This window comes from Cheilinus undulatus, linkage group 5 (genome assembly GCF_018320785.1).
Source record: "Cheilinus undulatus linkage group 5, ASM1832078v1, whole genome shotgun sequence".
Classification (NCBI taxonomy): domain Eukaryota; kingdom Metazoa; phylum Chordata; class Actinopteri; order Labriformes; family Labridae; genus Cheilinus; species Cheilinus undulatus.
Window position 1 is genome coordinate 2,093,505 of NC_054869.1, and position 18,006 is coordinate 2,111,510.

The following is an 18,006-nucleotide window of genomic DNA, read 5'->3' on the forward strand; positions in this document are numbered from 1 at the left end:
CTAAATTCCTTTCCTATATAAATAGTCAGTGCCACCAAAAGTGCAAAGATCCTTCTCAATTGCTTTGGCTCATTTCTGGTGGGGGGCACATGGGAGCGGATCCAGGAGTTTTTTGAAGGGTTCTTCACTATTGGGAGATAGGGCTAATGGTGGAGGTCTGTGCTCTCCAAGTGCTTTTCTAGTTATTTTTTGTCTAGCCAACAGAGTGCAACTGTGTATAAAACTGAAAAAACAACAACAAAAAAAAAAAATAGGATTTCACGGTAAGAGTAGCCTCCAAGGTTTGACATCACACATACTGCCAAGTGATAATAAATAAAAAAACAATGAAAATTAACCAATGAATATCAGACATTACTTTTGAATTGTGGTTCAACAGAATTATTTTAAAAAACAAACTGATGAAATGGGCCTGGACAAAAATGATGGTACCCTTAACTTAATATTTTGTTGCACAACCTTTTGAGGCAATCACTGCAATCAAACTATTTTGTAACTTTCAGTGAGACTTCTGCACCTCTCAGCAGATATTTTGGCCCACTCCTCATGAGCAAACTGCTCCAGTTGTCTCAGGTTTGAAGGGTGCCCTCTCCAGACGGCATGTTTCAGCTCCTTCCACAGATGCTCAATAGGATTTAGATTAGGGCTCATAGAAGGCCACTTCAGAATAGTCCAATGTTTTGCTCTTAGCCATTCTTGGGTGTTTTTAGCTGTGTTTTGAGTCATTATCCTGTTGCAAGACCCATGACCTGCGACTGAGACCAAGCTTTCTGACACTGGGCAGCACATTTCTCTCTAGAATACCTTGATAGTCTTGAGATTTCATTGTACCCAGCACAGATTCAAGACACCCTGTGCCAGTTGCAGCAAAGCAGCCCCAGAACATAACAGAGCCTCCTCCATGTTTCACAGTAGGGACAGTGTTCTTTTCTTGGTGTGCTTCATTTTGGCGTCTGTCAACATAGAGCTGATGTGCCTTGCCAAAAAGTTCCAGTTTTGTCTTGTCTGTCCATAGGACATTCTTTCAGAAGCTTTGTGGCTTGTCACCATGCAGTTTGGCAAATTCCAGTCTGGCTTTTTTATGATTTGTTTTCAACAGTGGTGTCCTCCTTGGTCGTCTCCCATGAAGTCCACTTTGGCTCAAACAACGACGGATGGTGCGATCTGACACTGATATACCTTGACCTTGGAGTTGACCTTTAATGTCTTTGGAGGTTGTTCTGGGCTCTTTTGTTACCATTCGTATTATCTGTCTCTTCGATTTGTCATCAATTTTCCTCCTGCGGCCACGTCCAGGGAGGTTGGCTACAGTCCCGTGGATCTTAAATTTCTGAATAATGTGTGCAACTGTAGTCACAGGAACATCAAGCTGCTTGGAGATGGTCTTATAGCCTTTACCTTTAACATGCTTGTCTAGAATTTTCTCTCTAATCTCCTGAGACAACTCTCTCCTTCGCTTCCTCTGGTCCATGTTTAGTGTGGTACACACTGTCAAGTAAAGTTGAATCATTCCCTGTTTGAGGACACCATAGTAAGGACACCTTCTTACCCCTAGTAAGAAGTAACATAGAGCCTGTATCACAGAGAATCAAAAGCTGAATCGCTGCATGCTGTATTTGAAAGTAATACATGTTGTGAAGTGTAATGTAATCTGAAAGGATAGATAACCACTGTATTAGAGGTATTAATCATTGTATGGGAAGTACCAAGGGATTCTATCACTGTGTGGAAAGCACCTAACAGACTAGGGACATGTTTCAACACGTCCTGTTTGAAAGTACTGACCAGCCATAATTCATGCTCAACTGTAGGCCAGGGGTGATGCTTGAGTGTAAAAAGGGAAGTTAAAGTCATAAGACAATCTGTTAGAAATGAATAATTTATTAACGAAAACTCGGACCATAGGCAGCAGATTGGCTAGAAGTGAGCTAATATGTAAATGATTATGTGAAGTGAGAATTTGGGTACAAAAATAAGAAAACGGAACAGGACCCCATTCTTCTACCCTGGACACCTTGGGAGCAAGATCGAGGCTGTAAGAGGAAGTACAGGATCACTTCTCTGCAGTTATTCTATTTGCTACATTTTGGGACCGAGTTACGGAGAGACTGATAGACAAGGACTCTATTTCCACTGTTGGATTATTTTCCTGAGGAGTGTCAAATCGGGGTGATCAACCATCCTCTCTAACTGTGGATTATAATTCGGACAGAGTTCTTTCTTCTCTCCAGCCACAAAGGACTTTAAGGAGTTTGGATTATTTCTGAGGATTTTGTATAAGATCTTGGAACAATCTAAAGCCAGCAGTTCGGTGTGGACTAAAAGAGGGGCTGCCTCGGCCCGGAGGCCCTTCTCTCGGTCTTCTATATTAAAGGACTACAACTCAGCATCAACCCTTGCGCGGTGGTATGAATAGTTGGATCACTGGACAAGGTTTTTAATTACAAATTTTTATATTATTATTGATTTCTCGATTAATCATAAGGTTCTACCTTATCCAACTACTCTATGATTTTAAGTTTTATGCTTTGACCTGCTAAATTGCAATAAATTACTTATTCTGCATTTAAAGATGAAGCTTGGACATTGACTTTGTCTTTTATAGTTCTCTGAGACCACTGATCCTACAAGTTTAGTGTAACTTACATCTAAGGTTCCTATAGGTTGTTCTAGCCAACGAAATTAACAGACCCTTGGGATTTTTTGTATAAATCTCTAAACCATTTTCCTAACACATGTACCAAGAGCCAAGATTCATAAGAGGAGAGCTGCCGTCAACTGGCGCGTCTAAAGCTGGTATTCAGTCCACGACTACTCGACTGGGTGCGGTGTTAGAGGAAGCAGGGTAGACGTCAGGAAGAAGGCAGTTAGGAGGTTAGGCGAGTCTCCTCGCCACCAGCTTAAACACTGTCAGTTCCCTCTGTCGGTAATACCGGTAGGGATGATAGCTGACAGTCTTACCTGAAGGACGGAGAGCTGGTCCAGTACCACCTGTACAGGGGTATAAACTGGGAATCTAACAACACCATGTCACCAAACACCAGAGTGACTACTTGTCACCCCTTAAACAGGCCGACTGACTGATTACAAGTTTGTAGACACCTGTGAGGCTAATTAGAGGACACACCTTGGTTGAACATGTCCCAATGGTCACATTATTTTCTATCTTTTCTAAGGGTACCATCATTTTTGTCCAGGCCTGTTTCATCAGTTTGTTTTTAAAATTATTCTGTTGAACCACAGTTCAAAAGCAATGTCTGATTTTCAATGGTTAATTTTCATTGATTTTTATTTATTATTACTTTTGTCAGATTTAAGTTATTTCTGTGACCATTTTGGGTTTTTCTTTCATTAACAGAGGGGTACCAACAATTTTGTCCACGTGTGTATGTGCCACCTGGCCAAACACCTCAATGGCTAATTGTTACCACTTCAATCAGGAAGTAAGCACTATAAAAAGACCACAGATGAGCACCTGTTTTTTTTTACAACAATAGAAGACATTGCAGTGAGAGGAAGAGGAAGAGGGAGGGTGAGAATGAGAGGGGGAGGAAGAGTGAGAGGTAGGGGTAGAGCTGGTAGAGGAGTTCATGGCCAAAGAAGACACCAACTTTCAAACGAAATCAGAGCAACCTTAGTTGATCATGTCATCAACCAATCAACTAATCATTTTTCTTGCCTCTTTTCTTTTCTATATATTTTTTCTGCACATTTTTACTGCAATATATTTTTGAAGTTACTGTTTTTTTCTGAGCATATTTTTGCTCACTCCACTGTAAATATATCTGCTGTGCATATGTTGCACTTACTTGTTTGGTGAAAAATAGAAAAATGAATGTTTCAACAGCGTGTGTGTATCTGCAAATATTTCTGTGCATGTGAACAATCTGAGGAAATTTCTGCAATTTGAACTATTTTAGTATTATGGCAAAGCACACTAAAGATGAGAGTGTTTTTCATTATGACCAACAGTGTGTAGTTGGTTAAACAAAAATCTGGTAACATGAATGAAGTGTGTGCTATTTGGTACAAAAGTTTGATTTTGATAATGCTATGTGTAGTTTTGGTTGCAGTGCTTCATTTTGCATGATATAAGAGGTATTTTGTAGTTTGGGTGTGTGGTTTTGTGAACTGTGTTAAGTATTTTGATAAAACCAGCCTAGTTTGCAAAATTGTGTTTTAGCAATTGGAAAACAACTGTAGATATTCGTGTATGGTATTCATGGTTTTACAGCATGTTCTTGCCTAATTTTGACAATTGAACAGACTATTGTGCATGTAATGACTTATACAATGAAATGATGCTGATATGTTTTGGAGAGAACAACCATTAGACTGAGAAGTCAACAATCAGTTTGGATCAACAAGATCTATTCACTTGGAAATTGTGCTAAATGCAGGCTATCTGTAGCTAATCATTTGCAAAGATGTACAAAGACATTGAGACATGTACTAAGACATTTGCAATTTGATGAAATGAAGGAGAAATTCTATTCTGTTGTGAACAATTGCCAAGTGGTTTGGAGGTTTTTCCATATTATTTTGAGAATGTAATTTTGTTTCAGGAAATGAGCCAAACCAATGGAGAAAAACTTTAAATAACAAACACCAGCATCAGCAGATATGAACATTTCTGCTGATATTTACAACTGGTATATCAAACCTAAAAGTAATCGCATGTCATATATCAGCCTTAAATATCAGCAAATGCACAGGAAACACTAGGAGTTCTTCACAATCAAAAAGGCAAAAATGTGAAAATGAGTTTGGAAATATCAGGAAAAATCTAATATCGTGCATCCCTGGCCTAAAAGACAGCTCTCCTCACTATCAATATCTCTGACTATTGAATGGTCTAAGTTTACTCACACACTGAAATCCTCCTCATCCAGGTCGTCTCCAGACTCTACACCGGGGTCATAGTCCCTCAGTCTGGGCTTCAGCACGCCCACGGAGCTGCTGATGTCCGAGTCTCTGCAAAATCAAACATTCACAGCTTTTTACTGCAGTCTTTAAGCCAACACCTCCACAGAGGATGCTTCACATTAACATGACGCTGCACATGCTAGTGCCCTCCCCCCTCAATTAACCTGGAAAACCCTTCTCCCTCAAACATGATAATTTTTTTCAATTCCTTTAATGCACTAAAAGCCAAACTGGTTCCAAGTGAAGAGCTGTTTGGGAGCTGTAGACCGGCTCTACTGAGCAAAATGATCTGGATCTCTAAAGAGAGACTGGTGGCAGAATATAAACACAATCACTCACACCCTTCTATTGTGAATTTTTCTGAATGTTTCCTGCTGCAATCCCACTTTAACTCCTCCTGGCTCTGTGCAGACATTTTACAAGGAGGTTGTGTGAAACAGATGCCTGTTTATGAGAAGGTTTTTAAACTCACCCAGGCAGGTAGAGTGGCTTGTTGTTATCCAGCTGGTCTAGATAATCTCTGGATCCCCCCACATGAGGATTAGCATCATTCAGAGGAACCTCTGGGTCACCTGACACATTTTTCACCTGGAGACAGAGACATGTCAGATAGTTTTATTACAGTTAATCGTGATCTACAGATAAATTGATCTCTTCTGTTCCACTCAGGGTCCTTGTCAATATTGAAAATATGACTTTGATAGCATCCCTGATTAGTCTCAAACACATATAATGTATATGAGTAAGCTGAAAGTCTATTACTCCAATTTCCTCCTTATTTCTGTTATTTCTTTAAACTTAAAGCTTGGCCATTTTAAGAAAAGCTGCAGAGCATCAGCATGCCAGGCTGTAACCCTGATACAAACAAGGCCCTATTCTGATGGCGTATGGCGTCCTGTCAAAAGCACATGGCACACAGTGATTCGGGGGGGGGGGGTCTGTCTAACTTAGAGGCGCACAACCTCAGAGCAAACCCAGGCGTGGAGCACAAAGAGGATGGACAAATTGGCTTTGGTACACATGGGTGTAGAGTAACATGAGTCAAACCCATCAGAGTGTCAGTGCTCATTCTTTTAACGTGGAGATGGTTGCTGCTAACTGTGAGCAAGCATCATGGCTGCCACGTACCCCAGGATCAGTTTGGCAGGCCGTCTGTGCACATCCTCAAAATAAACATGATGCTGTTCCAAGATGGTATACACCAGTTTGAACTTTGACAGCTATTTTAAATGTAGTCTTCGTGTTTAGCTTTAGTCACATTTTAGCCAGTTTTTAACCTTTACATTTTGAGTCCAGTTTTGGTTGACTTTTGAGTCGTGGTTGGACATGGGTCTGGTGCAGGCCTGGACAATGACCAGCAGGAGGCTGGGGCAGTTAGGGCCAAGGCTGATGTGGCCAAGTGCCAAATGGACATATCCTCCCATACCTGAGATATTTGACCTCCTCGCAGATCGAAGTCAAACCATGACTCATTTATAGGGATGCATGATATTATTAGTGAGATACTGGTGCTTTAAACATCTGCCTATATTAGCTGTAAATAATAGCTGTATGAACAAGGTTAGTGGATTTAGGCTGGACAAACAGCCGAAGTCTTCTTCTTTATTCACCATCATTCCTTAAACTTTAAAGCAGTGGTTCCTAAATGGCTGTGTGTCCACAAGGGGGCGCAACAAGGCAAGGAGAGGCTAAGCATTGGTAGCACTGCAGACTGCAGGTTCATTCATGTCACCTCAGGTTCATCAGCGCCAATGCAGACCACGTCCAAGACATGGTCTGCATTTTGGATTTGAGTTCAAACAGAAACCCAGAGCCAGAACACAGGTGGAAGCTGGACAGTGAAAATGAACTGAGACTAGCTGTCTCACAGCTGCAGAGAAGATCTGTAGCACAAAACAAGGGAATTGTTCATCTTCAGAGATTCAGAGAAAACTGTTTAAGTCGATGGTTGTTGTTAATACAAAACAGTTTTGAGGTTTTAAGTTATTCTGCTTAAGGTTTTAAGTTGCAGAGGATTCTAAAATGAAATAGGAGTTTGTTATTAAAAATACTGGCTGGCAGGAAGTTTGACATATGTACATATATATTTACATGTATAGGGCAGGGGTGTCAAACTCAAGGCCCAGGGGGCCAAATCCGGCCTGTTGAACAGTTAAATCCGGCCTGCAGAATGATCTCATATTTCTGTTCTAACTGGCCCATCAGTCTGAGGTCTGCAGATTTCCTCAAGTATAAAAATGTGACCTTATCCTGATGATTTAAGATATCCTTGTTAAGTCACAAAAACTAAAGAAGTAAGGAGTAGAAGTATTTAGATAAAAAGTCAGGAATGTGGGAACATAAATTGATTTATGTTTTAATTTCATATTCATAATTAAGCATCTCACAATTAAGACTCAAATTTAGGATTTTGGCTTTTTATTTCATATTTTAAGCATTTCAACTCATAATTTAGACTTCTTATATAATATTTTGAGCTTTAAGATTGATAATTTAAAATTTTAAGTCATTTTTTGACATTTCTAACCAATTATTTTGCATTTTACCTCATATTTTCAACTCCTTACTTTGACATCTTAATCCCCAAGTTTGACCTTGTAGACTCACAATTAAAAAAAATTTAAATATTTTGACTTTTAATTTCATGATTACAAATTTTATTTCATATTTTGACCTTTTAAAAGCATGATTTTGACTTTCTTTCTATTATATTTTCCTTTAAAAAACACAATTTTTCAATTTCAAGTTTTGACCTTTTTGAACTAATAAATTCACTTCTCTCAGGTTTTGAGCCTTTAAACTTATCTTTTTTACATTTTTAACCGCAACATCATTTATCATTGATGCTAAGTTTTTTTTATATATATATTTTATTACTGGTGAAATGAGGTTGACAGTTTATGGTTAAAAAGGTGACCCTGTTAGGCCCTCAGGCTAGACCTGAATCCAGAATCCGGCCCCTGCTGTGATTGCGTTTGACACCCCTGGTATAGGGTCAGGGGTAGGGAGGGTCTGAAAATATCATCTGCAAAAGGGGGCCTGGCAGAAAAACGTTTGGGAACCACTGCTTTAAAGTCTGTTTTAAGGACTAAAGTTTTAGGTCTAAACTATGTTTAAATAAAGGTATCTGCTGAAATTATTTTGTAAATATCAGCATTTTGGATATTGGCAAAGATCCAATATTGTGTATCCCTACTCATCTTGTAGACAGGTTAGGAGCTAAGTAGCATCTTGAATGCAAATTGCGAAAGGTACACCACTTGGAGAGAGAAGCAGTCTGTGATGTAACGGCGTGAGGTCAGCCCCTCGATGGTGTATTTAGCCCTTTGGCCCTTTTCAGTATGAACACAAAACAACCAAAGGGAAAAATGTTATCATCAAGACCAGAGCAGAGAAACAAGCCTTAGGTGTGAAAGAACCCTAAAAAAGAGGATTTCTTTATTTTGCCTTATTTAAATTTGCCACTTAGTTTAGTTCTGTTTGATCCTTAAATGCTATAAGGGATCTTTCTAACACAGTAATACTCAACATGTGGCTCTTTTGTGATGACTTGTGGCTCTTTTATGTCTTAATTTGAAACATTGGTCCCACAGAAAACCTTAAAAAAGGGAAACTTTAATCTCAGAAATTATCCATTTCAAGTCAGTTTCTTATATAGCTGGCTTTAATTGTCAACTTTTAAATTTGTCTGAATATTTCAGTTGCCCTTATTTGTATTTTTTTTCCATTTTAAATCCATTTTTACGGCTTTAAGCCCAGTTTTGCCACTTGTTTTTGCCACCTTTAGCCCATTGCTTTGACTATTTTATCCTGCTTTTTACTATTTGCATTTTTTTTCCTATTTTTGCCACTTTTAACCATTTAACCTGCCTTTAGCCATTAAATGCTAAAATTCTTGCCACTCTTTGCCGGCTTTTGCCCGTTTTAGTCACGTTCCACTCATTTATTGTCATGTTTTTACTTCTTTTTGACCATTTTTGCCTTCTGTAGCTCATTTTTGTCACTTTTCACCCAGTATTTCGCATTTTATGCTGATTTTGCCCCTGAGCTCTACAGATATCCTCCTGTATAAATATGAAAATTTATCCTTGAAAATGTAACATATCCTTGTTAAGTCAGAAAATCTGAAAACATAAAGGGTAAAAATATTCAGATATTAGTCAGCAATGTGACAAAGAAATTCATTTGTGTTTTTACTTCATATAATCAATTTTGCATCTCTCAATTACATCTTAAACTCATAATTTTGACTTTTTGTTTCATATTTTGAAATTTAAGATTCACAGTTTTTTAATTAATTCATATTGAATTGAATTAAGTCTTTCATTCCTTCAGCAATTAGACTTTATAATTCTACCATAAACAGATGAGACTCCAGACAGTTGAATTTCCCTGCGGGGATATATAAAGGTATTGTATTGTATTGTATTGTATTGATTGTATTGTATATTTTGACATTTAAAACTCGTGATTTTGACTTTTATCAACAATTTTGACCTTTTAGACTCATAATTTAAAATTTGATCACCTATTTCAACCATCTTAATTCGTGATTTTAACTTTCATCTCACATTTTTAACTTTAAAACTCATGATTTTGATTTTTATCATAAATTTTGGCCTTAAATACTCATGATTTGAAATTTGATCATACACATTGACCATCTTAATTCATGATTTCAAATTTCATCTCACATTTTGACCTTTGACATTTGACTGAGTATTTCATAATTTTAGGTTTTAATTTCTTGATTTTGACTTTTTATTTCAGATTTCAGGTATAAATTTGAAATTCTGATTTATATTTCGATCTTTGAACTCCAACTTACTGACTTTCAATTTCTTATTTTTAAACTTTTTACACTCATAATTGAAAAATGTCTCCCATATTTTGTCCTTTAAATTCATAATTTTGACTTTCAAAACTAATTATAACCTTTAAACTTGATTTTAATTTTTTTATATAAATTTTGACCCTTTAGAGTCAAAATTTTAAATATTTATATTTTGACATTTTAAACTCCTAACCCTGAATTGCCCTATTTTGAATTTTTTGAATCATAATTTAACATTTTATCTCATATTTATGCCTTTAACTTGTGGTTTCAGATTTTATCTCATATTTTGACCTATGAAATGTAAGATTTCATATTCTGACCTATTTTTTTACTTTCTATCTCGTACATTTGCCTTTTAAAAGCATAATTTTGACTTTTAATCCCAGATTTTGATCATTTGACTGTTTTTAATCACATCATGTATCATCAGTGCTTAGTGTTTTTTCCCATCATTCATTCGTGGTGAAAATGAGGTTTACGGTTTAATGTTGACCTTGTTGGGCCCTCAGGTAAGGCTTGAATTCAGAATCCAGCCCCTCCTGTGATTGAGTTTGACACAGCTGATCTAGATTGTGGCTCTTGCAAAGGTATTTTTCAACAACTTGGCTCTTTGGTTGAGCAGGGTTGAGTAACGCTGTTAACACCTTCTGCCCTTCTTTAGTTATAAATTTAAACATATAGAGATAAACATATAGAGATAAAGTCTGAAAGGCTCTTTGTTGCATTCTCATCCTTAAAAAATGTCCAGCCTGCAGTTTGAGAGGTTTACCTAAGGCAGCTGTCCTACTTTATGCTTCATAAACCCGTCCTCTGCATACGATAAACATTCAGCTGTACGTGTTTTCTTTCTCCCAGACCGACCGGTTCGTCTGCCTCTGCCTGCATGCCTGAATACCAGTGATACCATCGCTCCATGGAGAGGAAGCTGGGCCAACGTTTCAGTCACAACATAGAGCTGGGAAACGTCACCCAACTGTAATGAAGAATATGAAACTTCCTTTAGCGTGTCCTCAAGAACACGACAAGGCTGAAGCATTTATTTTATCTTCTGGAGTAAATTCACTCCTCAGAGAGCAGTTAAGATCATTCAACAAGCAGCTGATTGTTTTCCTTTTAACAACACATCATCCTGACAGAGCGAGTCAAAAAACCACACCCAGAAACTAGAAATGAAACCATCCTCCCCTGCCCCCGACACTCACACCTCCTCCTCCATTTAGACTAATCGGTCATGTTGTTTCTGCAGCCTCATACGGGTGTGTCCGCTTTTCTGTGTTTTCTCAGAAAAAAAACTGTTTATACATCATCATGGCTACAGGATATTTATCTCTTACTGGAGGCCAAGGCTTTTTGAAGGTTTGTTCACAGAAACATATTTACTAAAGCAGTATTAAACAAAGTCACATAGAGATCCAGGTGTCTGCGTATATTTCCACCACATATTAAAGAGATAAACGGCTGAAAAGGAGAGAGGAGAGAGAATCTAATGTTTTATCATCCTTTTACCCATCTTTGTTTTCCCTTTTAGCTGCCTGGACTTTTCTATTAGTTCAAAACAGATACATGTAAACTTTTGAATCTCATATATCTTGCTCTCATCACCCCTTCTGGCTCCCACCATACATTGAGTGCATTCTGCAAGTGACTTCTGGTGCCTTCTGCCACTGAATGAGGGCCCTGTTTTTTATGGATGCTGATCTAAATGCTCTGAGTACATAAGCAGATCTTCAGTGGAGACTGTAGTTTCCCTAAGCCCAGCTCTGCCTTTACACAGTCTGATTTTTCTTTTAAAACTATCAGAGTATGGAATAATCTTCCAACCAGTCTGAATTGTTGCACAGACTTCCGCATTTTCTCTGGAGAAGTGAAAAAGTAGATTTTAAGGAGTCTTGTCAGCATTAAATCTAAATTACAGTTTTATAACTATGAAAAATATCATATTTAGATTTTAATGTATGTGTTTTGATCTCCTTTGCTATGAAATATGTATTGTGGCTGAATGAATGCAGGTGTGTAGACAATTGAAATACAAGGTACTCTTCCACATAGTGTTCACACCGCTGAAGAAGACCACGAGTTGAAATGTGTTCGTAAAAACGATGGTGTACCATTGCTGTCAAAAGTCTGTATGCATAACTTTGACACTTTGTATCCGTGTTTGAAAACTTTGTGCGTAAATGAAATGCTTTGTACCCCCCCCAAAAAATGGTTTTGAATATATGAGTCAGCAAATTACGAGTGTTTTTATGTGAGTATGAATCTAAAAGCTACGACTTCAAGAAGTCACAAATACGAATCTGATTTCTACGCATACGAACTCAAGTCCTTGGGTACGAGGCAAATAGTGTTCAAATGATGTCACCTGGGTCACAGGCAGGTCGTAGGGAGACTAATCGAGCCCTGATTTTGCCGATCGCACATGCACAATGATGGCTGACAACAGGGAAGCTGCTGCTGCTAGCTCTGACTCGGCATCACAGATAAAGTAAATAACGTGATATTTTATCAACATTTCCAGTATTGTTTGATAACACTTCATAATAATATAGATTTTTAAAACACATACAAGTTGTAGCATCAGCCCACTAGGCCGCAGGCTAAAGTTTTCTCATATGTAAAACGAGCGGTCAAGCCCTCGGTGTGAAAGCGGGAGTTCGTATGCGTAGAAATCAGATTCGTATTCGTGACTGCTTGAAGTCGTAGCTTTTAGATTCATACTCACATAAAAACACTCATAATTTGCTGACTCATATATTCAAAACCATTTTTTTGGGGGGGGTACAAAGCATTTATTTACACACAAAGTTTTCAAACACGGATACAAAGTGTCAAAGGTATGCATACAGACTTTTGACAGCGATGGTACACCAAAAAAAACCACCTATAAGAACATTTTTGAGTGCTGACACCTCCTTTTCCATGTCTTTTTTGACACGCACCTTGAGAAGTTTATTGTTTGGAGGGTGTTCCTTTTTTTGCCTCCTCTGTAAATGATTAAATAAATAAATAAAAACTCACCCACTCTCCGACGCTGTTGTGCATGCCATCATTGACAACCTTCACCTCCTCCCACAGGATGCGTTCCCGGCCCCAGCGTCTGATCTGGTTGCGGGTCTTCACAGCAAACACCAGCAGGATGATGAGACCCACAAACACCAGGAATCCCAGGACGATGGCGATGGCCTAAAGGGAGCACAGCCAGGTGAAATTACATCCACTAAAACTAAACATACAGGAAGCGTGAGGGTGGGGGTGATCAGAGGAGTCAGGCTTTCTAAAATGAAGTGACACAGGAGCTAAACACTGGACCTTTAAAGATGAAGATCACAACATTTAATTGGACAGAATCTCCGGTCACCAACACAGAGTGGCCAGTCTAAACCTTTCTTCTTACACATGAGCTAAACTCTTGAAAACTTTCATGGTAGGCTTGTTGTATGAATGCAGATGAACCGTTTTTAACCTGTGATCTCATTTATAACCGATGCTTATGCACAGAACGGACCCTGAAGTAGGCATGCGTCACTTTCCACAAAAGTCTGTGATCTATAAAAAACAGCCCTGTAAGCAAACCATGACCCATCCGAACGCTTCAGAGCAGGGGTGTCAAACTCAAGGCCCGGGGGCCAAATCCGGCCCGCAAGATCATGTCATATTTCTATTCTAACCGACCTACCAGTATGAGGTCTGCAGATTTCCTCAAGTATAAAAATGTAAACTTAACCATAATGATTTAAAATACCCATGTTAAAAAATCTGAAAAAGTAAAGAGTAAGAAATAATAAATTTAAAAAAAAAATCAAAAATGTGGGGAAAGAAATTTATGGATCTTAATATCATGACTCTAGCTTATGATTTTGACTTTTTATATCATACTTTGACCTTTTGAACTCATAATTTGGACTTAATATGCCATTTTTATCTTCTAGATTCACAATTTAAAAATATAAGTCAAAATTTTACCTTTCCAACAATTTTTTTTAAGTTTTGTCTCATATTTTGACCTTTAAACACCTTACTCTGGCTTTTTAATCCCATATTTTACCTTTTAAATTCATGATTTCAAATTGTTCCTCATATTTTGACTTTTAAATTCATGATTTCAAATTGTTTCTCATATTTTGACTTTTAAATTCATAATTTTCACTTAATATCATATTTCGATCTTTTAGATTCACAATTTTAAATTCAAGTCATATTTTAAAATTTGTAAGTCATTATTTTGAATTTAAGCTCACATTTTGACATTTTCAACTCCTAACTTTGGCTTTTGAATCCCATATTTTAATCTACAGACTCACAATTTTAAATCTTAAGTCATATTTTGACTTTTAAACTCATGATTTCAAATATAAACTCATATTTTGACCTTTCAAACGAATGATTTTGACTTTCTCCTCATATATTTGCTCTTTAAAAACATTATTTTTCTATTTTTAATATCGTGTTCTGACCTTTTGAACTAATAAGTTGGACATTTATCTCAGATTTGAGCCTTCAAACTTGTTTTTACTTTTTTGAATTTCCAAAGCTTTATCATCAGTGCTTTTTTTTTGTGAAAATGAGGTTGACAGTTTAAGGTTGTGTTGACTCTAGTAGGCCCTCAGGTTAAACCTAAATCCAGAATCTGGCCGCTGCTGTGATTGAGTCTGACACCCCTGCTTTAGAGCTAGAGGGAAACTGGTTTTTACGGATGCCTTTTAGCTATATTTTACTTCCTCATATGAAAATCTGTTATTAGTCATCTGTTAAAAACCTGCCATACATTTCATCATCATAGTCTCACCTTCATTCATCCTGAGCACAGGTGTTTAACCCTTAATGTCATTTGATGTAGAAATCAAATCTAGAAGCGCCTTTATTTTCTTTGTTATCATACAGACTCATCTTCGCCCTCTCATCCCTGAGCTCATCTTTTATCATCTGCATGTATTTAAAAATAAGACTAAGCCAAGCGTGTGAATGAAACCTGGATAGCTCTCACACAATCACAATTTATTCTACTAATCTGTCATAGTTTATGCTGAGCTCACAATAAATGAAAGTCTTGATTGATCCAACTTTTTTTATTAATATACAATAGACATTCGTAGCGCTCCATCTCTAGACATTTTCAAAAAACGTCTCAAGCACCACCTGTTCACCACAGCCTACAGTCTTCACAAAACCACCCCTTACTCTCATCCTACCCCTCACATAGTTTGTCCATGTCTATGTGTTCCTGTAAAGCGTCCTTGGGTTTCTTGAAAGGCGCTATATAAATTCAAGATATTATTATTATTATTATTATTATTATTATATCCCATAGTGATAGATTGAAACTCTCTCACAATTTCCTATAGTGGAGGAGAGATTTGACATTAATGAAGACAGCAGTGTGGATCGGTAAATAAATAAAGGCTGATGCGATACTCATGCATAATGATGAAAGGTGGATTTTTCACTGTCAGAGGAGCGGCAGTCGTTTTTGTTTTTTTTTGTTTTTTAACGACCGTTCCCGTAATACTGAGTGTTGTTTACCTCAGTGGTTTTCAAACTTTTTTTCGCCAAAGGCTTAAGCCTTTGCCTAAGGTTAAAGCCAAAATCTCAAAGCACACCATATTTAAATCGACACAAAAAAGAATTTTAAAATAATATAACAGTCAAGGTGGCCCATAGGGGGGGTTAAAGGGGAGAGGTTTCTGGGGCCCAGCCAGCTGGGGGTGGCAAAAGTGGGCAAAAAGTGGCTGAAATGTGTCAAAATGGGTTAAAAGTGATCAAAAAAAACATGGCAAAATTGAGCAAAAAGTGGCAAGACAAAGTCAAAAATGTGTAACAATTGGCATAAGGGGCCAAAAATGGGTTAAAAGTGGACAAAAAGGGTTACATGTTGTAAAAAAGTGGTAAAAATGGGTTAAAAGTGATTAAAAATGTGCAAAATTGGGCAAAGAAAGTGGCCGAACAAAGGCAAAAGTGGTGAAAGTTGGCAGCATAATGGTGGCAAAAATGGGTTGAACATGACAAAAAAGTGGCAAAATAGGTAACAAGTGTCAGAAAAGTGGCAAAAGGGTCAAAGTTCCAAAAAGGTGGTTAAATTGGGTTAAAAGTGATGAAAAAGGGGTAAAAATGGGTCAAACATAGTAACAAGAAGTGGCAAAAATGCTAAAAAGGAGCAGACGGGTTTACGTTGTCAAACAAGTGGCAAAAATGGCTAGAAAAAAATTGTCAACTCGGTTAAAAGTTGCATGAATTAATAATTTTAACACTAATTTCACCCCGGTAATAGCTTGCCATTCTTTTCAGCTCTAAATGAGGTAAGTGTTAGCCAGCATGCTAACGCCAATGCTACCAATCCAACACTTATGCACTGACATCATCAATAAACCACAGTTGTGGAGGGCCCATTCTTAGGTTCTTTTCATTACTGGGGATAAAGTTGTAGTAATAATGTATGGTTGTACAAACTCCCACGTCACACCTAGACTGTCCTCAGGGCACACTAGTGTGCCTTATCACTCCATTTGAGAACCACTGGTCTAACGGCCCTTTATTAAGTCAGCAGTACCTCTATTTCAGTGTCAGAAAGTTTTGTTTATTTCCTTCCAGTGTCTGTTGTGATTCATCGGTGAAAGCCTTTGACCTTCCGCCTCATAAATATGTATTTTCATTGATAAGGAGCTTTGCGTAGATCGTTAAAGGCTGAATGTAAGAGTGGAAAGAGGCAGATCTATGTGCGCACACTTCCAGGTGGATCAGGATTTATAAAGAGAGAATTGGGAGTAAATGTGTATGTGCCAATCACAATATATCTTATCTGCTGTGACTAGATCGTCAGGGATTGCAGCCTTGGTAAATGAGTGCCTGCTCCACCAACAGCACCTTACCAGTGCCCAAAAGTAAAAGTACTAATGTTCTGTAGAAAAAAACTCTAAGCATTCATTTTTCAACCCATTGATGGGCGATCAAATGAGAGCGAGTGTCCTATCAACACAGATTGGTGATATGGAGAGAGAAGATGTTATTTCCTGATTGTTTCACGGTGGTTAAAGAAGTTAGGGCACCAACACACACCAACACCTCTGCACAGACATGAAGGAAGAGCCAGGATTTAGTTTGACTAAGATGGGACACTCTGCTATCCCTGCTAACCAGGGGTGTGAATCTCTCCTTTTCAAGATGATTTGATTTGAATCTCGATTCACAGCCTACGATTCGATTCACTGACAATTCATTAAAATACAGAATGATTCAGTCCGATTCGATTCGATCCGGTACAATCTGATTATTGAATCAAAATAACTTTTTGCTTTAACAAAAATTACCAAAAAAGGGGGAAAACAAGCTAATCTGATAATAATCTTAGTTGATTTGATCTCATTTATAAAACAGACTAAATGCCAGGCCTCCTGTGCTAACATTCTGAAATGATGTCTAAGAAAGTTTTCGTCACACCCAGGTGCCCAGGTGTCTTACTTTGACATTAAACTGGGAGATAAATATCAAAATGAGTTTATACTGGTACATATTGGTCCTTTTGTACTTGGAACTTCCTTAGCATTATTAATCCCAATAACAGTACAAACTAAATATCACATTTTCCCAAGAAGCACAAATTAAAACGAATTTAAAGTCAGGATGAGATTTGGATAGACAGAACTCTGTGTGTCTGCTAGTACAGGAGAACAAGGGGTTAAAATAATACTAAAAACAGTCAAATTAAAACAGCTTTCTATACATTTTTTTTCCTTTCATAATTCCTCTTAATGTAAGTATTCAGTCTACATGTCTCTAAAACATGGTTATTTCCTTTCTCTGTGTATCTGAGCGTTCTTGATTGTTTTCATTCTTGAATTAATTCACTGGAGAACAGCTGATCTCCAGCTTAGTCAAGTCCTCTCTGTTTAACATCACATCAGTGGGCTCAGATGTATTGATTATGTCACCAGATCAATCACTCCCCAACAACACATTACGGTTGTAAAGCCCGTGAATAAAAGGGCTGTTGTTACGGTGATAACTGAAGAGTTTTAACTCAGAAAAGTGTTTGTGTTCAGGTCTGTTTGTGTTGCGTTTAGCATTAGCATCTTAGCTCCGCCCTCTCAACAGGTGAGATTTATGAGCTGCCGAAGTTCTTAATCACTTTTCTCCAAAGCGTACAGACGGGCAGACAGATAAAGTTATCCTTCCTTCATATAAAGTCCATGAGTTTTTCCTGAGGTGCAGAACTGAAAGACGTTTAGGCGACGACCTGCAGGGTTGCCAGG

General features: G+C 37.8%; 1 protein-coding gene across 1 annotated transcript in view; it reads right to left on the bottom strand.

The window, feature by feature from the left end:
• LOC121509493 (MARVEL domain-containing protein 2-like) overlaps positions 1 to 18,006 on the bottom strand; it is a 58,700-nt gene that overhangs the window by 9,138 nt on the left and 31,556 nt on the right. The window contains exons 10-12 of the mRNA XM_041786917.1: positions 12,782 to 12,946; positions 5,399 to 5,514; positions 4,870 to 4,974 (exon numbers count right to left, since the gene is read on the bottom strand). Coding sequence (XP_041642851.1) covers positions 4,870 to 4,974; positions 5,399 to 5,514; positions 12,782 to 12,946 — 386 coding nt within the window. The remainder of the gene's footprint in view (positions 1 to 4,869; positions 4,975 to 5,398; positions 5,515 to 12,781; positions 12,947 to 18,006) is intronic.